The 25,094-nt window shown below is 41.4% G+C and overlaps 1 protein-coding gene across 5 annotated transcripts in view; it reads right to left on the reverse strand.

Annotated features, from left to right (window-relative positions):
• Positions 1-319: 319 nt before the first annotated feature.
• rbms3 (RNA binding motif, single stranded interacting protein) overlaps positions 320-25,094 on the reverse strand; it is a 1,261,622-nt gene continuing 1,236,847 nt past the window's right edge. For all 5 annotated transcript variants that reach the window (XM_048556972.2, XM_048556941.2, XM_048556951.2 and 2 more), the window contains 3 exons: positions 11,794-11,874; positions 7,872-7,996; positions 320-6,397 (listed from right to left, as the gene is read on the reverse strand). In XM_048556972.2, the coding sequence (XP_048412929.1) occupies positions 6,391-6,397; positions 7,872-7,996; positions 11,794-11,874 (213 nt within the window). In that variant the 3' untranslated portion in view covers positions 320-6,390. The remainder of the gene's footprint in view (positions 6,398-7,871; positions 7,997-11,793; positions 11,875-25,094) is intronic.

Raw genomic sequence — 25,094 nt, forward strand, 5'->3', positions numbered from 1 at the left:
AGGATCTAGAGCACTCTCTCTGACAGTGAAGCACTCCTACAGTACTTACCCTCTCTGTCAATGTGGCACTCTCTCAATACTGATCCTCTTTGACAGTGTGGCACTCCCTCAGTACTGACCCTTTGATAGTGCATTGCTCCCTTAGTACAGACCCTCCGTCAGTGCATTGCTGCCTCAGTACTGACCCTCGGGCAGTGCAGCATTCCCTCAGTACTGACCCTTTGACATCACAAATTGAAATATTCATACAAAGCACAACAACAAAAATGCACATAGAAACAGGGTTTTTTTTAAGATTTCTTTTTTATTGAAAGCTTCTTCAAAGAAAACAGAATTTTAAACCTAACATCCACTGATCTACATAAATTTCCAGGAGCAAACAGATAATGAAAGATCTGCCAGGCAAAGTGATGCCTCGCATTTCTGTGGCACAACTGAAACACAAATTTAAAAAATTAACTTTCTTGATCTTATAGACATCTCTATGAGTTTCTTTTAATGAAGAGAACTGTACAAAATAAGGTCTTCATAAATTAAAAAAAAGTTTCATAATTTAATGACTAGTGAAACAACCCTGGTCTAGGACCAGGTTACAGAGTTTCCCTGTGCAGGTTTGTAACAAATGACGAAAAAAAAGTATCAGACAGAAGGATTTTAACCCTCCAAGTTCTGTAGCTTTTCCTACATGATAAGGAGCAACAAAACAAAACACACACTAGCTGGATGTCGGTAATATTTTTTCTGTTTTGTTTGGTTTCATGTCCATGGATCGTGGGATGGCAGCTTGAAAGTGAGGCATCACTGTAGCTTGCCTGTGCAGGAAACACTTTTTGTCCTTTTAATTGGTGGAGCCGACAGAAATTTTATTTTACTTTCAAACTATTTTTTGATTTATTCATAATTCGATTTGGGACAATATTTTCTATTTCATCAGTGTCAAGACCCTTTTGGAAAGAACACATAATATGCATTGGTTTCTCTTAATTAATAGGTAATTGAGAAATTCCCACAATATTTGACAATGAATAACCAAACAATGACTAATCATTTGTACTGGAGTTAAATAATGCCATCCATTTACTACATTCGAAATAGAGATATGCCACTCTGAATTTGAACTGAAGACACGTGCCAGATTTTGTTGAAACTGTTATGCAGAAATGCCATCATTTTTAAAAAAAATAGATTCTTTGAACTCGGAAGGTTAAATGTGTATTTTGGATTGATTTGTGTCTGACAAAATTCAATAAAAGACAGAAAAACATTTATTCTGTGAGGTTATAAATGATGAAAACCTTTGAGTCTGAACAAAGCAGCATAGATCTGAATTGATACACAGAGCAATCTCAATATCTGAACATAATAATGTTGCTTGGTTATCAACTGGTATGTCAATGTACCCTCCTGAAGGATTTCAAACTGGGACCTTCTCCAGTAATTTGATGCCACAGCATGACACTCAGTGTTGATATTACACCCACAATAGGAAGTGAACTTTTCACATTCCAGTTATTTACCACATTCTTTTTTTAAAGAAATACGAGCCTTCTTGCGAATCACTCAGTTCTGTCAAACATGCCAAGTCAATTTTAAAATGCTTCAAAGGACGAACCCTGAGCCTGGGCAGAATCAGAGGAGTCTGGCTTAAGGTTTTGCGAGCCAAAGGTCAAGCCCAAACCCGAGGCAACAGTTGTATCAGTCAAACATTGTTCTCTGTGGTTTGAAAACTAACCATCACTGGGCACTTCGGTTATTAACTAAAAGGCAACTTGGATGGGAGTTTCCCTTCAGAAGTGTTAGTATTTTGCTACTTATAGCTTTCTGTGGATGTAACATTGACACTGCAACTGGAGGTTTGTTAGCAGAAAATGACCCCATGATAACACTGAATAGGAATTGCCAGAGCAAACAAAAAAATTAAAGCTAATTTGATGTGCATGTCTTGTGTGCAAATTGTTTAAAGCAATATAGTTTCTTATCTGCATTCCTCTTTGTGATTGTATTCTCTTTACATTGATGAAAAACAAGGATACGAATAACAATACAAATATCTCTATACTAATTAGATACAAATTCAGGGATAAGTGCTTTGAAGTGCCTCAGAAAGGCAATAGTGTCTCTCTCGCATACACACATATACGCACACACTTTAAAATAAAATTTCATGATTGGTTAGCAGCACTGATATATCACACGTCCATATTTGGAAATTCAAACAAAAGTACCACTCTGGTTCACCAAACGCCAATGTAATTTTGTTGAAGGGAATTGCAAATCCTGCATCAATAAACACAGTACAGACCTGTCTAAACAGGCCACCCACAGAACTATACCTCAAACATCGGCCTTGCTTCACAGGTATTGTCAGTTGAACAGAAGTAATGCATATATTAAGTATCTTAAATCTCATTATCAAAAAGGTGACCCATCAACCCCGAAATGTACACTTTGAGACAATTAAGCTTGGTGGAACCACAACTATTATGGACCCATAGTTAAAGCAATTGGAAAGTAGATTGCCAAGACTCACTATCCAAAAGAGATGAATTCTAACTTATTTCCTTGAGCTAAATATGTACTTTTTTAAAGAAGGAAACACCATATTATTGTGATCCTCAGAATAGCTCAGTAAAGAGATTTTAAAATTAGATCAATCGTATATTGCACTCATTCCATCTTCATTGGGTTACAACTCTATCCTTGTCCATTTAATTAATGATAATATGATAAGCCACTGGTTAATCGTAGAAAGAAAAGGACCGACTCCCAAAGGCTCAACTTCTAATCTTTCATCTTCGTAACAACATTTGTTTAGAAGTCCACAAGAATTGTAAAATATACTATTCTGAGCCAATATGTAATTTGTTTCTCTATATTTCAGTGATGCAGCGTTGGGTTCCAGTAAGCTCAGTCATCATGGTTAGTATATCAGAAAATGGGAGAAGGAAGAATCTAATTCTTCTTGTGAAAATTTGGAGTGCGCTCTTACATCTGCAAGAATTCTATATGATTTCCATGTGAACATAATTACAAATCCTTGAGACACTAAACGTTAATTTCTTTAAAGATAAGAGGAGAAATCCATTTAGGCCTGAAATGGTTAGCATGTCCTCAGTGAGCGCCAGGGGCCAAAGGCCCAAGGCTCATTCAATATTGTACCTCAAGCGTCTTCTAAATATTTACAGCGAGTGGTGGGAGCCCGTAGGGCTCACGAGACAATTCAATGGAGCCGGCAAAAGTGGCTTACAGGAAGATCCTGGTTTTCAGAAAGGGTTGACGAACTACAGGGATGTTATTGTAGGCTGGCTGCAGCCCTTAGAAATACTGTGGATTCACTGCTGCCATCAATTCCCTTTAAGGATCATTGGTTAGGCCAAAAGTGAAATAAAAACTGAGCACAGTATGCTGGATGATGCTCTGCTTGGTATCTGACCAATTTTGAAGAAATAGTTCTTTTATCAGGCTTTTGGCAACTTATTATATGCAAGTGACCTAATTCCAATTTAAGGTGGTCACACAAAAGCCTTAATACTACCCAAAATCATCAGTGCTTGATGTAACCTTGCAGTAGTGAACCTCGCTGAAAATAATGGGTAAAAACAAGATCCAATTTAATCCCCATAGTCCTACTTCTACTGATTAAATATTTGGGAATTATTAACATAAACATACTTCATATTTACTTTCCAAATATCTCATTTATCTTATAAGAATTTGGAAAAATATTAATTCAATTAAACAGGCGGCTTGTAACATACGAGAAGAAAAAGGGGCACAACTAAGCAAGCTGTAAAAGGTAAGACTTTTTCAATTGACCTTTCTGATAAAATACTCTCTGGGTGAGTCTAAGGTATAGCTCAAATTGTACAGATTGAATTAGAAATATGATTGAAATCCATCTTGGATAGGCTGACACAAAAAGATACAGTCCCATGAATAATATTCCAGACCCATTGTGAGTGCTGGCACAAACATTGTGTTTTTAAAGAGGTGAATTGCTTGTTGGTCACGACAGGACATTTTCTTTTGGTTATGTTCGTTGGCTGATATATCCTAAACCTCGTTTCAAGTACATTAATTGCTTACGCCTAACTCAACCCTTGCCCTCCTGATTTTCTCCTCCTCGTAATCCCTGATTGTCAGCAATATCTTTCATTTCTCTAAATCAGAAGGGAAAGAGTTGTTTCTATATAGCTTCTCACATTCAGAATGTTAATAATCATAACCAGCCTTTACCCAATATTGCTCCTTTACATCTTTACCATAACATCCCATTGGGAACAAAGCCATGAAATGAATGGACTATCGACTGTACTACTAAATGACAGCAGCGGCATGTTGCAGTAGCAATAGTTACCTTTCAGAATGGGAAACACAACTCTGGACTTTGCACAATGTATTTATGTTGAGCTACAACACAAATATCAAAGACACAGAGATTTTTTTTCCACCACTAAAATGGTGTCACTTCTTGTCTGGACTCTAAAATTGAGTCGATGATCTGCTTGATTTGACAGTACACATACTATCAATATAGCTCCAGCACAAAGTCATTCCTTTGACATACAAAGAAAGCATATTTCAATATCAGGTTTTGACTTTAGTAGAGTATAAAAGTGGCTTGTCACTGGGGCAGTGGCTGTCCTACCTGCTACCATTGTGTATACAGGATCAATTAACAGATCAACTTCTAAGCCTGGGCATGTAGCAACTATTTCTAGGCTGCTAATGTCCTTATATGTACCTGTACATCTCATCAATGTCCTGTGGAGGCAATCTGCACACAAGAAACGCTGGGCACATTAAAAAAAAGGAAGAAAAAAACTGAAGTTTTGCAAAATGCTGGATAACAGCTGCTCAGCACATTAGGAGATGGCATAGACTGAGGTAGATAAATGGGCTATCCAGATGCATAAAGTATAAAGGAAGACATAAAAAGTAATAACTTTGCGAAGAGAACAAATAATGCACATTTACAAATACACATTAAGGTCAAAAGTTAGGACAGAAAATGATTGATACTTTACAGAATTAATCCTTCTTTTGATGTACATGGAATTTTCCCCTATTACCAGTGCACCACCAATATTTTTTGATAAACATTCTGACTGTGTATGAGTTATTAGAGAGTAACCAGTGGAAGAAAAGTTTAAAGAAAGTAAAGTAAGAACTGGTCCGGCCATGTAGGTCAAATAAAGATTTAAAAAACAACAGAAAAAATCTCTAGCTTCTTGACTGCTTTAGGGTGTCACTTCATCTTTGGTATAAAATAGGCCATCCTTAGGCTGCATTTGATCCACAACTATGAAAATTAAAGACTACAGAAATTGTCCACAATTTCTTCAATCTATTGCTTTTGCTTTGATTTCTTTTTAACCATAAGCTCCTATCTAACTAGTTCGCACCTTTTACTCTTTAGCTTGCATCTGCAAGGTGACAAGCAAAGCAGACTAAAAACATTTTAAGCTAATAAAAAAGATTGCAAATATAAAGCACTAATTCTGCTGCTAGCAATTATGCTTTGTAAATAAAACAATCTGCCTTAAGCGATAAACTGCATTTTGTACAATGCAGTCACTTTTTGTTTCAAATCGCAAAACGCTTCAGCCTTCTGCAAATTGTCAGTTTCCACTGCTTTAAGACAAAATTCATGAAAAGTCTTAGCAATTTTTTTAGATTTTGTCAGTTGTCCTTATTCTTTATCAATAAAACCATGTTCTTCTGCAAAAGAAGACAAGCAACATTTTTTTTTGTTTTTTTTTGTTTTAACCTGTACAGCTTATTAGCATTTTACCTCCCTATAAAGTTAAGCTTTTATCAAATTCTTGCACCAACCACTTGGTCCAAGCACATAATTTCAATCTAGAATTTCTAACGCAATGTTGACAGCTGGCTTTGAGAGCCTGACGTCTTCAAAATTAAGGCAATTAAGAGTCAAGATAAATCTTAGCTAAACGTTTCTGAAAAACCTACAAATTAATAAAAGACATGAAAAAAAGAGTAGCTTAATATCAGAGGAAGACCATTAAACTTTCCTAAAACACTGCAGCTTCCTTCCTCTTCCAAACTTGTCAGTCTTACAGTTCTAAGTCTATCCGAACATACAAATCATTTATATTTTACCTGTTCATCTGAATGAAAAGTCAAAACAAATCCCTTTATGGGATTTTCTTTCTCTTTTAAAAATAAGCTTTTATAGCAAAATTAAACTGTCAGACTACATCACTGAACCATTTGCACAGCACATAAAAACACTTTTTTTTGTCAGGTAAGGTACGAAATAAAAAGCATTCATTCGACGCCTGTGCAAACTGGAAGCCACCTTCATGTTCACTGAAGTTTCCTGGTTCAAGGCAATTTTCAGCTCATGATTCCCATTTTCAGTCCTGTTTACTGTCTGTGGAAATAAAGCAGAAAAGAGTGTCAGCTATCACATGTGTGTACAACAAAGAATAGAGTCCTGTTAACTGAAGATTGCATTTATCATAGAACCCGCTACTCTGCAGAAGGAGGCCTATCAAATCTGTATAGACCCTCTGAAGAGCATTTCAACCAGATCCAGCCCCCTCATCTAGCCTTTACCATAGCTAAATCCATCTAGCTTGCAAATCCCTGGCCACCATGGGCAATTTAACATGACCAATCCACCTAACATGTGCATCTTTGGGCTGTGAGGGGAAATCCACCCACAGATACAGGGAGAACATTGAAATTTCACACAGTCACCCAAGGCTGGAATTGAACCCAGGTCCCCAGTGCTCTGAAGTAGCAGTGCTAACCACTGAGCCACCATGCCACCATCAAACTATACCTTATCCGAGCACATAAAATTATTTCTGGGTGAGATTTTCTGAGCACGCTAACTGATGTTGGGAAAAAGTTCCAGAGGGGCCAGCAGTACTGCAGCATGGTGTGGGGCATTCTGTATTCAGCCAGCATCCAGATTTAAAAGCTACAGAAAGGATCAGTGAACAACAAGTATGAGTGCAAGCAAGGTCCTCTCTCCTATTCTAACACAGTCACCAATTGTGACTGTGGTAATCCCTCCACTGGCTAAACTGGCTCAATTAACTCAATACAAACCAGCAAACAAAACCAGAACTACTTTTGTCCTACATAACCATTCGATTAATGGATTAATGCACCGCATAACACATTCAGCCACTGATGCAACATTCAAAACTGATCTTCTGAGAAGTAATTTCTTCCCATATCAGAAGAGCTATGAGGGTTAAGTTCCTGATCTGAGGACAGGAAAAATCAAAACCAGCTTACTCCCCTTTGATTGTCTTTCTGGATTATAAAGAGAACAATAAAGACATGTGGAAGATAGAGAGATGAGAAGTGGTATTCTGTGAAAGAATCAACACAAATCTAAGTTATCCTCATGTAGATTGAGCCATTTTAGATTTGATAATTGAGCATGCTTGACTATTAATCCAACTCAGACATTTTGGCATTGATTATATTGGAAAAAGTAAGCTAGTGGAGTACAAAAGTCCAAAGTTGTGCAGGTTAGGTGGACTGGCCAGCCTAAATTGCCCGCAGTGTAGATTAGGTGGGTTATAGGGGGATGGGTCTGGGTGGAATGCTCTGAAGTTCGGTGTGGACTTGTTAGGCCGAAGGACCTGTTTCCACACTGTAGAGATTCTATGAAAAGTCCTGCCAATTCTTTGAATGAGTATTCAGTTTATTGTGAAGCCGGCAATGCGATTGTGTCATTGTTGACTCTTCAGAAACTGATGTGTCAGGGTCAGTCACAAGGTCAACATGATCGCCTCTCCATCTATTTATTCAACTTGACACTCTGTACAGACTCATTGTCCTATGGCACTTTCTTTCTTGATGTACCGACTAAAAAGAACACTTACTTAGCTTGTTGGTAAGAATAGGTAGGTGCGTGATCATTGGTTGTTTCCACTGGTATCTGTTGTTGACCACTGGCTTCCTGTGATGAAGGTGCGACTGTCTGTGGGGAGGTATCAGCAACAACACCCTGAAGTTAGGAAGGAAGCAAAATCGCATGAGACTTCTACTCACCACCACTCTAATGAGACACAGTAACAACCTGCAACGTCAGCAATTTGGGATATAAACTTTCCCTTCTCCCCAGGCAGCTGAGTGGAGAGCATTTTGACTACATTGGGAGAATGCAAACATGCAAGTCTTTTACATCGCTCACTTTGTTTCCATTTCCAAAGTCTAAATTCCCTCAACATGTCTAGTTGACTTATACAATACCGATCACCCGAATTTGTTGTCTCTAGATATTATAATTATTAGTTTATCTTTAATCAATTTTCCACCAATTTAAGCTCCTAACTATTACATCATCCTGCAAAAGAAACTGGACAGTGAAAAAATAGGTTAAATTAACTGATGGAAAACATTTATCAGCATTAGTTTTCTCTATTCCTTTTCGGTTATATTAAAATTCAGAACTCTATTGTCACTCAATCTTCATTGTCTGAAAGAACATTATTTTATTTCCTACATCTTGGCTGCAGAATGTCTGACTTACATTGATTACTGTCCTTTATACCCTTTCTCATGCATCAATTTGATTTATGGAATATGGCCAGAATTGAGTATAATATTGCTCATGCTGCTTTCAACCAATTATAATCACATCTTTCCTGATCCGGACAGCACTGGATAGCAGTGAGATTCAAATACTAAAGCATTCTGTGTTTCATTTTGTTCAATGCAAGCTCAGAAATAAAATGGAAAATAAATTCAAAAGTAGGACTGTTTTAAATAAAACATAGATATCACTGTGGCTTGAACAATATCCCTTTTACATCTGAAATCTGGGAGGAAGTACAGCCCAGACTCATAAGACCAGTTTTCTCTGTATGAGTCCCAGATGATTTATTTTAGTGAAGGGACTCTCTACTAATTTCTAGGAAAAGCAGGATCACAGCACAAAGCTGAATACACACAGAACGGTTTTAAATACTGTCAATCAATCTCTTCAGACAGGTAATCACACACCTCTGGAGTAGCCTCCTAGCTCAGGGATATACTAACACTACCACTGAACTGATATAAGCAGGCTGACTTGCTAAGAAAAACACTAAGGTAGCTCAACAGGCAAATAGGAGAAAAAAAACTAAATGAAACTTATTGTCAAGGCCTATGCCCTGCTATAGTAAAGACACTATTAAATAGAGAGGGTTCAGAAAAGATTTAAAAGGATGTTGCCAGGATTGGAGGGTTTGAGTTATAAGGAGAGGCAGGATAGGCTGGGAGCTGTTTCACTGGAATGTAGGAGACTGAAAAGTGATCTTTATAAGATTTTGAGGGGCACAGATAAGGTGAGTAGTAAAGGACTTTTTCGTAGGGTTGGCGAGTCCAAAACTAGGGGGCATATTTTTAAGGTGACAGGTGAAAGATTTAAAAGACACCTGGGGGCAACTTTTTCACATAGATGGTGGCTCGTATGTGGAATGAACTGCCTGAGGAAATGGTAGCTGCAGGAACAGTTACAACATTTAAAACATTTGGACAGGTATATGAGTAGGAAAGGTTTAGAGGGACACGGGCCAAAAGCATGCAAATGGAATTAGTTTAACTTTGGAAACCTGATCAGCATGGTCAAATTAGACCAAAGGGTCTGTTTCTGTGCTGTATGACTCTATGATGCTATGACTGAATGTGTGCATTCTGAAAATGATCAACGCAAACAACTTTCCTTTCCTGGGACTAATGAACAACTGGGGAGAATTCAATGGTCATAGGTTTGGTTCCATTTACCAGATGAAGAACAAGTGGTAACTGTGGCATGGCCATTCCAAAACCACCAGAGCTGAGGTAATGTCAGTCTGGAAATTAGCAGGTTGCTATCATTCTTTGTCATCTTCCAGGTGGATGTCCCACCTCTGAAAGTCATGAGTCAAATGTCAACTCCTCTTTAGTGCTGGCAGCACTCTAGGAGCAGGCATCCATACTGATACTGCATTGACCCATGCCACAGGGTTGTTGTTGGAGCCCTGGAGGAAAGGTACAAAAAGCAGAATTTCTAAGGCCAGTGAGGGCGGCAGCAAAAAGGAGCAGTTCTTGCTGCAGGCAGTTTCCTCTGCTGCACGCAAGTCAAAAGCCCACATTGTGTGACTCCCACTTGGTGCTGGTGGAAAAACAGTGGCAGTGGGATGAGACCTTTAAGTGGAAGAGTTGGGAAGGCAACTGTGTATCCTGTGGGGGCAGGCAAAAAACCTTAAATTCTGGCTGACCATTAAGTGTTATGTTCCGTATGTCATTGGGATGTGCTGCCCCTTTAAGAGAGTGGGTCAGGTGATCCAGATGGAGCGAATATATTGCTGTTCGGAGAGAGATATAATTGTTGGAATTCAGAGTTAGTGAAACAGACTGGCACCACTGTGATGTAGTTAGGTGAAGCCAAAATTATGCAAGGAATTTGGAAGTTGGAGGTTAGATAAATTACAGCATAATGGCATTTGATGGAATTGACACTGTGGAAGAGAGAGGGGGTAGAAGCAGATTGACTTCATGAAGGGGAGTTAAAGGGAGTTAAATAATATTAACTAATAATATTAGAAAAGCTTCAATCAGAACATACTCTGTTATTTTCATACCTACCACAATAATCTGTCAATCATGAAAATATTTTAAAGCTATGGAATTTTGAAGAAATGTTTCAATTCAATATAGATGTATGACACTATTAATGTTACATACTGGTTTATCACAAACTCTCGGACAGAATTTTGCATACTGTTCTTCACTGTTGATGTTCAAGCAAGGAAGCGCGTAGAACTGCTTGTAGGGACAGAAAGAAAGAGGTAATGAGTTGTGATGGAGGGAGAGACTAATGGCACTGTGGGTGGCTCAGTGGTTAGCACCGCTGCCTCACAGCACCAAGGACCTGGGTTTAATTCCAGCCTTGGGTGACTGCGCAGAGTTTGCACATTCTCCCGCAGAGTTTGCACGTTCTCCCTGTGTCTGTGTGGGCTTCTGACGGGTGCTCCAGTTTCCTCCCACAGTTCAAAGATGCGCAGGTTGGGCAGATTGGCTGTGCTAAATTGCCTACAATGTCCAGGGATATGCGGGCTAGGCTTAGCCATGGTAACTACATCAGGATAACCACAGGATTAGCCACAGTAAAAGCACGGCTACGTGGATAGGGTAAAAGTGCGCCTGGGTGGGATGGTCTCCAAATGGTTGGTGCAGACCTGGTGGGCTTCTATCTGCACTGTAGAGACTCTGGTAGAGGGCAGAGAATGAGTAAACAAGGCATAGTGAACAAATTAAAGAGAAGGTGACTGAAAGTTAGTTTTAAAAAATGGATAAAACATATTTTAATGAAGCAGAAGAAACATCTGCACTGTATTTGACTTTTTTAAGAAAATCAGACAGATAACAGTGCTGAGGTCTGAATGCTTTCCATTTGCAGTAAGTAGTGGACACAGTCTGAGTTCTTTTCTATCCTATCCCAACAAAATGCCTTAATTTAATCCTCAATTCGAAAAGAGTACTCCCTGCTGCAGCGGTAACTATTTTCATTCCACACAACAACTATCCCTTGATCTTTCCAGGTGGGATGGCCAATTGAATGGCTCATATCCACAAAAAACTGCTCAAACCTATTTCAAATCTGCTCCTTCAAGACAGCAGACAGAAAATCTTTCAACCGATCCGCTTGCAGTAGATTTGATGCCCAATTTAGGATTACAATAATATTAATAACAGTTATGAATCTAAAGTATTTTGTGATAAATAATCATGTACAATTGTGTTATGCATCATTCAGCAGAGGAGGATCCAAATACTTACTTCAACAGGGACAGCTGCTGGAGGCACAGGAGTGTACTGGGGAATGTAGGTCCCTTGCATAGGTGCTGCAGCAGTCATATACTGAAAAATACAAGAAGATTACTTCAGCTGCTTTTGGCGTTTGGAACTAAGAGTAACAATGTGCATTTTTAAAGCCCAGTGCAATGTCAGAAATCAATACTAAATCATGAGATAAGAGACTAGTCAGAATCAGACATTAAAATGAAATTAATTGAACAAATTGCAGACAGTACATTTTGTTCTGTAAATTTGCCCTAAGCTATTCTACAGCTTCTTGAAGGGCTTGGCAAGTCTTTAAACATCTATTGGAAATTCTGTGTCTACGGCAATGTGTCACATGATTGCATACACCATCTGACAGATAAACAAATAAATCTTTGCAACCTAGGTATTCCGCATTATCCCACAGAAACCAACTGAATCCCAAGAAGTTAACCCTATATTTTTCAGGAAATTCTGATTGCTTGGACAAATGAGTCTTCTTCATTTTCTCAAACACTCTTCATTCAAATGATCTTTATTTCTCTTTCCTCATGGGATACTGGTGGCTGGACCAGCATTTATTACTCCATACCAGTTGCCCTTGAGAAGGTAGTGGTGAGCTGCCTTTTGGAACCACTGCAATCCATGTGCTGTAGGTAGATGCAATGCTATTGGGAGAGAGTTTCACGATTTTGACCAAGCGGCAGTGAAGGAATGGCAATATATTTCCAAGTCTGCGTGGTATTTGGGTTGGAGGGTAACTTGCCTTGGTTCTTCTAGATGGAAGTGGACATATATTTAAGAAGCTTTGTAAGAATTTTTACAGTGTAGATACTACGACTCAGTATCAGTGTTGAAGGGCGTGGATGTTTGTAGATATGTTGTCATTCAAGCCGGCTGCTTCATCCTGAATGGTGTCAAGCTTCTTCAGTGTTGTTGGAGCTGCATCCATCCAGGCAAGTGAGGAGTATTCCATCACACTCCTGACTTATGCCTTGTACATGGTGGATAGGCTTTGGGAAGTCAGAAAGAGAGTTACTCACTGCAGATCTCCTATCCTCTGACCTACTATTGCAGCCACAGTGTTTAAATGGCTAGTCCAGTTCTTATGGTTAACGTTAACCTCTAGAATGTCAATAATATGGGTTTCTATGATGGTAATATCATTTAAAATCAAGGATTAATGGTTTGATTCAATCTTGTTGGAGTTTGTCACTGCTTGGCCTTTGTGTGGCACAAAGATTACTACTTTTCAGCCCAGCTGACCATTTTCAATCATCAATGAATGTTCCCAGTTGTGACCTTATGATGTTGGGAAGATAATTAATGAAGCAAGTTAAGTTGATTGGGCCTAAGATGCTACCCTTAGGAACTCCTGCAGAGATGTCGTGGAGCTGAGGTAACCCCATCTGGCATTGAGGCCTGTGACAGGGTGAAATACTTGCTCTTGTTCAGAATTGACTGACAGTTGACTGGGTAAGTTATCTCACCAGTTGGAATGGTGTGTTCGTGTTCACCTAAAATGCTCACGCCTACACTTGGGAGCAAACCCAGATATTCACATCCTGTAACATATAGCAAAGGAAAACATCTCTAATATTGAATCAGTGATCAATTTTCTCCCCTCTGGTCCAGGAACTCCCTACCTACGTCCGTGGCACCACCCACGCTCTCCACCTCCTCCAGGACTTCCAATTCCTTGGCCCCCAACACCTCATTTTCACCATGGACGTCCAGTCCCTCCTTTTCCCCCACAGTGGTATTCTGCATGCAGATGGCTTCAAGGCCCTCCGCTTCTTCCTGTCCCGCAGGCCCGACCAGTCCCCCTCCACCGACACCCTCATCCGCCTAGCCGAACTCGTCCTCACCCTCAACAAATTCTCTTTTGATTCCTCCCACTTCCTACAGACAAAGGGGGTGGCCATGGGCACCCGCATGGGCCCCAGCTATGCCTGCCTCTTTGTAGGTTACGTGGAACAGTCCCTCTTCTGCACCTATACAGGGCCCAAACCCCACCTCTTCCTCCGTTACATTGATGACTGTATCGGCGCCACCTCTTGCTCCCCAGAGGAGCTCGAACAGTTCATCCACTTCACCAACACCTTCCACCCCAAACTTCAGTTCACCTGGGCCATCGCCAGCACATCCCTCACCTTCCTGGACCTCTCAGTCTCCATCTCAGGCAACCAGCTTGTAACTTGATGTCCATTTCAAGTCCACCGACTCCCACAGCTACCTAGAATACACCTCCTCCCACCCACCCTCCTGCAAAAATTCCATCCCCTTTTCTCAATTCCTCCGCCTCCGCCGCATCTGCTCCCACGATGAGGCATTCCACTCCCGCACATCCCAGATGTCCAAGTTCTTCAAGGACTGCAACTTTTCCCCCACAGTGGTTGAGAACGCTCTTGACCACGTCTCCCGCATTTCCCGCAACATATCCCTCACACCCCGCCCCCGCCACAACCGCCCAAAGAGGATCCCCGTCATTCTCACACACCACCCCACCAACCTCCGGATACAACGCATCATCCTCCGACACTTCCGCCATCTACAATCCGACCCCACCACCCAAGACATTTTTCCATCCCCACCCTTGTCTGCTTTCTGGAAAGACCACTCTCTTCGTGACGCCCTTGTTCACTCCACACTGCGCTCCAACCCCACCACACCCAGCACCTTCCCCTGCAACTGCAGGAAATGCTACACTTGCCCCCACACCTCCTCCCTCACCCCTATCCCAGGCCTCAAGATGACTTTCCATATTAAGCAGAGGTTCACCTGCACATCTGCCAATGTGGTATACTGCATCCATTGTACCCAGTGTGGCTTCCTCTACATTGGGGAAACCAAGCGGAGGCTTGGGGACCGCTTTGCAGAACACTTCCGCTTGGTTCACAATAAACAACTGCACCTCCCAGTCGCAAACCATTTCCACTCCCCCTCCCATTCTTTAGATGACATGTCCATCATGGGCCTCCTGCGGTGCTACAATGATGCCACCCGAAGGTTGCAGGAACAGCAACTCAAATTCCGCTTGGGAACCCTGCAGCCTAATGGTATCAATGTGGACTTCACCAGTTTCAAAATCTCCCCTTCCCCCACCGCATCCCTAAACCAGCCCAGTTCGTCCCCTCCCCCCACTGCACCACACAACCAGCCCAGCTCTTCCCCTCCACCCACTGCATCCCAAAACCAGCCCAGCCTGTCTCTGCCTCCCTAACCTGTTCTTCCTCTCACCCATCCCTTCCTCCCACCCCAAGCCGCACCTCCATTTCCTACCTACTAACCTCATCCCACCTCCTTGACCTGTCCGTCTTCCCTGGACTGACCTATCCCCTCCCCACCGCCCACCTATACTCTCCTCTCCACCTATCTTCTTTTCTCTCCAACTTCGTTCCGCCTCCCCCTCTCTCCCTATTTATTCCAGAACCCTCTCCCCATCCCCCTCTCTGATGAAGGGTCTAGGCCCGAAACGTCAGCTTTTGTGCTCCTGAGATGCTGCTGGGCCTCCTGTGTTCATCCAGCCTCACATTTTATTATCTAATATTGAACATTCATGATTTTACAATATGTTAATCAGCATACATTTATTGTAATTGCTCTTCGCTTGTACTCAATCTGCTATCACTCTATTTGAATAAAGTTTATATCTTTAAAGAACAGCTAAAATGAAGTATGCAATGTTGGTAATTTGAAGCCTGCATTTCAAAGGATTTGAACAACTTGCCACCTTTGTCTAGTTGCTTCCACTACACTGTAACATCAATGCTGATCAGGCTATTTATCTGAGACATAAATAGAACATTTTAAATTTGCATCATCTCATAGAGTCACCTGTAACCTGCCAGGACAACCAAACTTGCAGTCATTAGTTCTCCTTGATCACTATTTCACTCAATCTCATGGTGAAGAAGCTATCTGTTCCCCTCCCCCCTCAAACCAACTGCACCTGTGTCAGATAATTGAAAAATGATCTAATTAGTTCTGTATCACTGTGGCCTCTTAAAGATAGTTATGATTTGGGACTTTAACGTGAAATGAAGATGGTCACATGATCCACTCTGAAGCCTGCCTGACAGAAAGACCTGACGGTTTGACTATTTAGGACGAAAGGAGACCTAGACTGTTTTACAAGGCAGAAGGTGCAAGGTGTTCACCTTTAGAAACAATGGCAGCACCCCATGTGCCATAAGTGGAGATAAGGGGAGCCTCCATTAATATGTTGAGAATGTTATATTGTATACACTTGTGCTTTAAACTGTCCATCTGCTTCTAAGTAGTAAGAGTTAGGGTTTTAAGAATAGCTAATTGGCATTTTACTTGGATACAAGGTCCACATGATTCACATTCCATGGACAAGGGCTTTGCAGAGGGAATGGGAAGGGAAAGGATAGCTAGGGAAAGGTCAAGTCTGAGGGGTATCAGAGCGAAGATCGTGTCACTTACCTTGGCTAAGTGAATAAGGACTCTGTCCTTCTTCCTACACTATTGGTTGTTCCTCAGATGGCTGAGACTGCTTTAACCAGGATGGCAAACTTAGACTAGGCTGGTGTGGTCTGGTGTCAGGTCATCCATTGCTGGTCCGTGGGGAACAGGAAGTCCTACCTGTGTACCACCTCATCCAGCAGGACCTCCAGGTCCCTACTAGCCAAGCAGGGTGCCAATTTCCCTCTGTCTTCCAAATCTGGGGCAAATGTCAGGAACTTTTCAGGGCAACTCCAGACTGACAGTGCTTCTCCAGGCACAGTGGCATTTTACAGATGGTGTGGATGCAAAGGATGCCAGTAAAATGAGGATATGCAATGAATAGCAAGGGTGCTTGGTAAGATGGGGTGGAAATCAAATGTGAGACACACCACAGGGATTGGTACATAATTAATAAATGGTTTAGTAAGATGGGGCACTTAAGCACACTAGGCCTCACAGCAATAAACCTACCAAAACACATGATGCAACTCAGACTTAGCCAAAAAATGCCATACAAATTTTTTGCTGTATCATTTTAACTTTGGATTACAGAATGAAAAACAAATTTGCAACTTTAAACAAAGGAGACTGGGCAAAGAGATGGAATAAATCATGTTCAATGACAGCGACAGGACAAATTCCCAACTAGTTGCCGAAAGTCTGCGTATTGATGCACAAAAATCCTTGTGCATTTCCAAAGAAATTGGAAGAAACTAAAAGATCATTTCCTGATCTTATTTCCTTATCAAACTCAATATCATGTCTTGGTCTGTCTTTGTGTATCTGTCTTTTTGTGAGGATGGATTTTAAAAGGAGCAGAATCTAAATTATAGAGTGAGAAATTAGCAAAAAGTGCATACATTTTGCCAATAGTTAAAGACAACTTGTTCATAATACAGTCACTTTCTTATTAAGTACATAAATCTTGTGAGCATTTTCTTTTAACCTGGCTTTATCAGTCAGGTAGATGGGAGAGTATCAGACAGCTTGGCTAAAGTTCTTCATATTTGTGACAAGCTCAGGAATACTGGGAGTTGATTTTCAGCACACTACCCCAATGAGTCATGGTGCACTTCAGAGGGCACTTAAGAATCAACCAGATTGCTGTTGATCTGGATCATATGGAGGCCAGGCCAGGTAAGTACAGCAGATTTCATCCATCAAAGGACATTAGTGAGCTAGATGGATTTTCACAACAAAGATTCCTGATCGCTATTACTGAGATTATCTTAATATTCCTGATTTATTAACTGAATTTAAATAACCCCAGCTGCCATGGTGGGATTTGAAGTCATACCAAAGGACATTAGCCTGGGTCTTTAGATGACTAGTTTATTGGTGTTACTATTGAGCAACTATTTCCCGAGATCACAAGCAATTTGTTGTGTAGAACTAGACGTCTTAAATTCTCTTAGTTCTTTTGCCAATTACCATTAATCAATGCCCTCTAGAACATGTCTTCATTTCTTCCTGGAATCGGTTTCTTTGTTATTTATTCCATCGTGGCCTTTCTTAAGCTCTACTAAAGCCTAATGATTCATAAAGGTTTACAATAACTTCCTAGCTTTTTTACTCTGCTTATACGGCAAAAGATTGTGTACACTTTTTTTATAAGAAAAGTCAAGTCGACTTGTCTTAACACCTTCAAATATTTGCATATGTACATTCCTATGGTCACTGTTTAAAGATGCTCTTTAAAATTATCCCATCTGGTTTAAATTGTTTCTCCTCATTCTTCCTTTCAAAATGCATCCCTGCACATTTTTGTACATTAAGTTTAATTTGGCAGTGTATCTATACATTTCACCAATATATGGTGATCTTAATTTTGCGACTACTTACTTCAATCTATTTATACATCATACTCGTCCCCTTTCTGCAGATTAATTTATGCCTTTTACATGCACCATCTGTAACACACACCACATCCCAGTTGGGAATGCAGAAAGGACACCTGTTCTCTGATTTCTTTGCCAAAGTTCCTTTGCAGTTGACCACGAGTAGAATTACAGATGCAGCTGAACTGCCTGCTGGTTTTCCTTTCTTGCCTTCAAGAAACAGCTTGCCTCCATTGAATAAGATTTTGCAGAGATTCGGATCTCATCAGGTAGGAATTGTATGAAAGATCTCAGGGAAAATTCACTAAGATTTGCTCTCGATGCACAGCAAAAGTTAGAAGGGGGAGAACAAGTCAAAGATTTAGGCTTTTCCATGACTGTTTGATCTAAACTTACACATATCAGCTGGATTTTCCACTTGCCAGACAGCTTCTATTCCAGCGCAGATGAGAATTTCGGATGGGAACCGCATGGAATTCCCAAGGTACCTGACTCCAAAGGAATTGCCCGGGAAATTGAAATTTCCCCTCTACAATTACACTGCTTGGAACCCTCTGAAAGGCTGCATATAAACTGGAAAGTTCAGAGCCTTCCAATGAAATGAAGTAAAATAGTTCCTTGGGAAGGCTTCTGAATATATAGTCTAATTCCTGACTAACTATTCAACTGACCCCATTATACTTAACTCACACATCTTCAGTTATGCCTCTCAACAGACTGTGACCTGTCAGTGCCCTGAACCCCTGTCCCACCTTTCCTGCTCGACTGGGCCTGACTACCCCAAACCCCTGCTGTATCGAACCTGATCCGACCCCTCACCCTGTCGGCCATCCCCACACATGTTTGCCTGTCTTTGACAATAGTGTGCTACAAAACAACTATCAGAATGGAAGTGTGACCTCGTATTTCTGAGGCAACCCAGATCTGAATCTCCTCCCAGAATCTGTAGTAAAGTGGAAGGTCTTGAGGGCCAACCTGTGAAAGATTGACATTCCTCAGAAAATTCAATCCATTGATGTTCAGGGTTTGGAAGTGAAGTCTCACAGTTTTATCCTCCTCTGTCATAACCCTCTGGTATAATGTATTGCATACTGGGCTGCTCCCCAAGTTACTGTTCAGCAAGATCCAAACTCTGATTATTTCCACAGCTTGTTAGCAAATTAATGATTTCTTTTCTTTTGACTTATTTGAATTTTAAATGTATAATTATGACAATATTGCAATTACAAAATGCTGAGGAAAGCAAATTACGAAGGGAAGGGATGAATACATGAAAGGTTGGCTCATTGTAAATCATTCTTCCCTAGTTATGAAGTAAAAAAGACACTCATAGGACATCTTACATGAAGAAATTTTACATCAAATCATATTGTTCAGCTTTTAGGATGCCACTATCTTGCATTTCATATTTTTTCAGGAACACATAGCTGACCTTAGTTCAATAAGAGCAAAGACCAATTAAGGTCAACATCCTTTCAACTGCTTAAAAGGCATTTGGAAATTGAAAATTCACTACCTGCCAATCATATCACAATTATACTTGGCAAACATAGCTCAGTGTTGACAATTAGAACTGGAAAGGATATAAGCTGTGCTGGAGCCAAGGAAGATTAATGACTAATGTCAACTAAACTACAGTTGGGAACTCAAAAATGCAGATCCCTTCAGAATTTCAACAATGTTATAACATATAATCTCTCTTTTATACAAATGTTTTGAAGTCCAAATAACAGAAGCACTTTACAGAGTAAACAATGCCTCCAGATATCCCTTGACATCTTGGACGCCACCCCATTGTAAGAAATGGCAAATGAAAAAGGTATCCTCTTATTTGTTTAGCTGTCACTGTTGTCAGATGCGAAAAAACAATTTCAACAATGAGGACCATCTAGGACGAAGAGGTGGACTAAGAATGGATGGCAAAGACAGGGTAGCCTGACTCTGTAAAGTTAAACTCTGGTCCGTAAACATTACATGACCTGTGCACTATAAAACTTGAATGCTCGCAATAGTGTCATATGCATTCTCTCTTTGAGGTTGCTCTGCAGGTGCACTGATCAAGTCTCCATAAGTTTCAAATCCCTTCTCCCAAAGCAGAAAGTAAGAATCTAAATTGAAACAGGAATCTCACATCTGCCAAATATCCATAATTTATTTGCATAATAAGGTAATTTCTTTTAAGATCTATGATACAATGTACAAAATAGAATCCAGTGGTAATTGTTCAGTGAGTTAATGTACGATGCCAGGTTAAATGAAACTCACAAAACATATTAGCAAACAACATGGTTCTGAGTCATGAGGTACTTATTTCATCATTTAGCTGCAAATTGTCCCGGGACTTGTAGTTCAACTTTAAGGTGACCTTCACGAGAGCTGTGATTCACAAAATCATTTACAATTACGAGATCATTCGCTGCAAAGTTCAAATAAAAAATGACTTAAAGCTCCTTTCTCCTTTTTGTTTAGTCTTCTGTATTTATTTCTGATTCATACCTTTTTCTCTTGTTTCCTTTTCTCTGTTCACATGTAAAAGCAGCTGCTTACACTGGAGTCTATTTCTGCTCACTGCAGTGTTCACCAGTCCTCCACTGCTGCGGTCATTCTTCATGTACTCATTTAGAATGAGCAAACTACTCAACTATGCAAGCCACTGCAGCTAAGCTAATCCCTTCCAAGTTTTACATTTGATCACACATTTCTGGCAACGATCCCTAGCCATCCATTACAATAAAGAACATATTTTGACTTTACTCCTTAGTTCAGGGATGCTAAGCCCAATGGTGTGATCCCATGGCCTGTTGAGATCAGGTAATTCAGCAAACCCCAAGGGTGAAAAATGGCCTTGAAATTTGTCCTTGTAGTACTTATATTTTGGGTGCTGAATAGCTCAGCAAACATCTAATTATGTGGACAGAACACACATACCAGATGAGCCCACATTGCCCAATTGCAAACATCTATCCAGACGTCAGGCCTTTCAATTTGGAAATAAGGAATTGCTGTGTGTCTGAGGTCCTCACTGCAGCACTGACTTGTTGCTATCTTTGCTGTACTCAGGAGAACTGGAAGAACACAAATGTTCCTCCTGACCCCCATATTCAAAGAAATCTGATGTGTTCTGAACAGCTCCCAATATCATTCTTATCATCTCCTCACCATCCGTTCCCAGTGCTTATTTTGGCTCATGTGACTTCCCGGTCCAATCAACCGTCCGATGTAGCTCACCTCCCAAGCAACTGCCCCCCTGCTTGCTTGCCTTCCCACTTACTTAACCCAAGGCTGCTATGACAGCAGTAGACTGATATTCAATAGTTCAGACAGTGGCCTAATATTTGGCGGAACTTGGGCCTCCTGAAATTTGGGAACATTAATCTATCACATTTAGCATCCCAGAGCTTGCTTTATAAAATGACAGAACATCAAATCATTAATACAGAGTGTCATAGTGTTGTATAGTGAAGTTCTGGAGAATAAACCTTGAAAAACTAAATGTAAAAGATGAGTAAGACTTGGAAAGGACACAGAACTGGTGGTATTGGTCAGAACTGGTGTTCCATTTTCAGGCTGACAAGATGAGTTGTCAGTTGGAAAGAGCTGCAGTCTACTCTGGTGAGGAGATGATAAGAATGGTATTGGGAGCAGTTTAGAACACATCAGATTTCTTACACTCCATCTCCCACTACCTCACTGCTACAGGAAGTCACTGCTGCTACAGTCCCTCTCCCTTCAACATCTATTACTGCAGCCTCACCGCTTCTCCACTTCACCTGAAGCTTCTCACTCCTCACCCAAGTCCTCTGCAGCTCTAGCTGCCCTACTCATCGCTTGCTCTCATTGCTCAATGCTGACAGTGAGTGAGCTGGTGGGTGAGGCTCACGTGAGAGGTGAAAGATCAGAATGAGGCAGCGAGAGGGTCAACAAGAGAGGCTGTTGGTGGGAGGTGGGCATGGTGGCAGGTGAGGCAGAGCTGGCGCGGTGGCGGCATTGGATCGGCAGAAATCATGACCAGGTCAAAGTCTCAAGTTGAGTGCATCAACAGAATATAATTTTGTCTGTAAAAGAAGGAGGTGTGTATACAGATTGAGCTGCCAAAGGAAGTGAACAGGTCAGTACAATTAAAACATTTAAAAGACATTTGGACAGGTACATGGAGAGGAAAGGTTTAGAGGGATATGGGCCAAACAAAGGGAAATGGAATTAGTTCATTTAGGAAACCTGGCTGGTATGGATGAGTTGGGCTTAAGGGTCTGTTTCCATGCTGTAGGACGCTATGACTCTGTGTTTCTCAGGCTGGTCTGATGCGCAGTGTTGGTGAAGGAGGCAAGTTTCTGGGAGTGGGGGCTTGCTGAAAGAAGACAGAGGGTGGTAGTTGATGGGAAATGTTCATCCTGGAGACCAGTTACTAGTGGTGTACCGCAAGGGTCGGTGTTGGGTCCACTGCTGTTTGTCATTTTTATAAATGACCTGGATGAGGGCATAGAAGGATGGGTTAGTAAATTTGCAGACGACACGAAGGTCGGTGGAGTTGTGGATAGTGACAAAGGGTGCTGTTGGTTGCAGAGAGACATAGATAAGCTGCAGAGCTGGGCTGAGAGGTGGCAAATGGAGTTTAATGCAGACAAGTGTGAGGTGATGCACTTTGGTAGGAGTAACTGGAAGGCAAAGTACTGGGCTAATGGTAAGATTCTTAGTAGTGTAGATGAGCAGAGAGATCTCGGTGTCCATGTACACAGATCCTTGAAAGTTGCCACGCAGGCTGACAGGGCTGTTAAGAAGGCATACAGTGTTTTGGCTTTTACTAATAGAGGGATCGAGTTCTGGAACCAAGAGGTTATGGTGACGCTGTACAAAACTCTGGTGTGGCCGCACTTGGAGTATTGTGTACAGTTCTGGTCACCGCATTATAAGGAGGATGTGGAAGCTTTGGAAAGGGTGCAGAGGAGATTTACTAGGATGTTGCCTGGTATGGAGGGAAGGTCTTACGAGGAAAGGCTGACGGACTTGAGGCTGTTTTCATTAGAGAGAAGAAGGTTGAGAGGTGACTTAATTGAAACATATAAAATAATCAGAGGGTTAGATAGGGTGGATAGGGAGAGCCTTTTTCCTAGGATGGTGACGGCGAGCACGAGGGGGCAGGCTTTAAATTGAGGGGTGAGAGATATAGGACAGATGTCAGAGGTAGTTTCTTTACTCAGAGAGTAGTAAGGGAATGGAACGCTTTGCCTGCAACGATAGTAGATTCGCCAACTTTAGGTACATTTAAGTTGTCATTGGACAAGCATATGGATGTACATGGAATAGTGTAGGTTAGATGGGCTTGAGATCGGTATGACAGGTCGGCACAACATCGAGAGCTGAAGGGTCTGTACTGCGCTGTAATGTTCTATGTAATTGACAGTTCCAAGGTCAAAACTTTCCTGAAAAAAAGTGCAGATTGATAAATTGCGAAGCATATGAGTCCTTCTCCACACGGGCACCTGTTTCAGGACTCTGAATGTGTGTTAGCTTGTTGTGCCTGTGCAGGTCCCTTCTTTCCGTTCTGGAGAGTCAAAAACAGGGGAACCTTGACCTCTGCAGAGGTCTGCTGCTTTGTTCACCCAGAAGCCATTTGGTTCACTTGCCTTGTGAGGGGACAACTGTTAGGAGGTCACATGCCACTGTGTTTGGTGCAGCAATTAATCCACAATCAACTCAGGAGAAAGCATTACAACTACAACCTAACATTTCACCAGTTTGAAGAGTAACTCACCAACTTTCCTATTAATTTTAACTTTAGTAATGACCACTATTGCAGTTAACATGATAAAGATTAATGAACTCACAAAAATGCAATCGTGATGAAAGCTGCAATCATCTGAAGTTGCTTGAATTTTGAAATCATTGGTTATGCTTTGCTTTGTTGTTCACCTCAAAGTAAAATGTGTAGTAAAAGGAAAAAGTATTGGGGAAGCTCTGCAGGGCATTCTGCTATTAACATGTACTAATACTATCAATTCTCATCCATATATTTCTTCTATTGCCTTGAGCACTCTCATTGCCTTTAGTTCTGCGCCTCACCATCTCATCCTCTTCCCACTTTGTCAGCAGCATAAACACCAATATTGTCCAATCCCCTTCCATTCTGAAGAAACATCATACTGGACTTGAAACCTTAACTCGTTATCTCTCTCCACAGATGCTGCCAGGTCTTTTCAGTTTCTCCAGCAATTAACTGATATGTTAGTGTAGTGCGGTAACTCATGCCAGTTTGCTAGAAAATAATCGCTGTACTTAAAATACCTCCTTCACAGGACCTCCAGGAATAACAATGTTCACTCTGCTCCCAGTCCAGCCAGATCCTGCAAATCTGCTGGGAAGAAAGAGGCACCAACACTAGCGTTCTCGACCAGGCCAGCATCCCCAGCATCGAGGCACTGAACATCCTTGATCAGCTACAATGTCTGGGCACCTCGTCCTGACATGAGACTCCCCGAGTTTCGAAATGGCAGGCAAGCCTCAGGAGGGCAGAGGAAGCGCTTTGGTGATGCCCTCAAAGCCTCCCTGGCAAAGTGCGGCATTCCCACTAAAACCTGGGAATCACTGGCACAGACTGTCAAGCGTGGGAGAGGTGCATCTGGGAAGGCATTGAACAGCTGCAGACTTGCTGTCAGGAAAAGTGGAAACAAGGAAAAAACAGTGAAAGGAGCATGCTGCCACACCAACACCCTACCCACCCCTTCCTGACATCACCAAGCGTAACAGAGCATGCGGTAGCAGTAATGGTCTGTACAGCCACCCACAGACTCACCCTGAAAGTGGAACAGAGTTATTCTCATCTGCGATGGGCCATCAATGATGAGCCCAACAATGACCATGTTCATGCTGTTCTTAGTCTGGGAATTACCATGAGAACTTGTGAACATGGTCATTGCTGGATGACTAGCCAAGTGAGTATGGTCATCCCTGGCAGGGCCTGTGGGGCAGGTACAGGTACCAATAACTACAGTA

Source organism: Stegostoma tigrinum, chromosome 2 (genome assembly GCF_030684315.1).
Source record: "Stegostoma tigrinum isolate sSteTig4 chromosome 2, sSteTig4.hap1, whole genome shotgun sequence".
NCBI classification, from domain to species: Eukaryota; Metazoa; Chordata; class Chondrichthyes; order Orectolobiformes; family Stegostomatidae; genus Stegostoma; species Stegostoma tigrinum.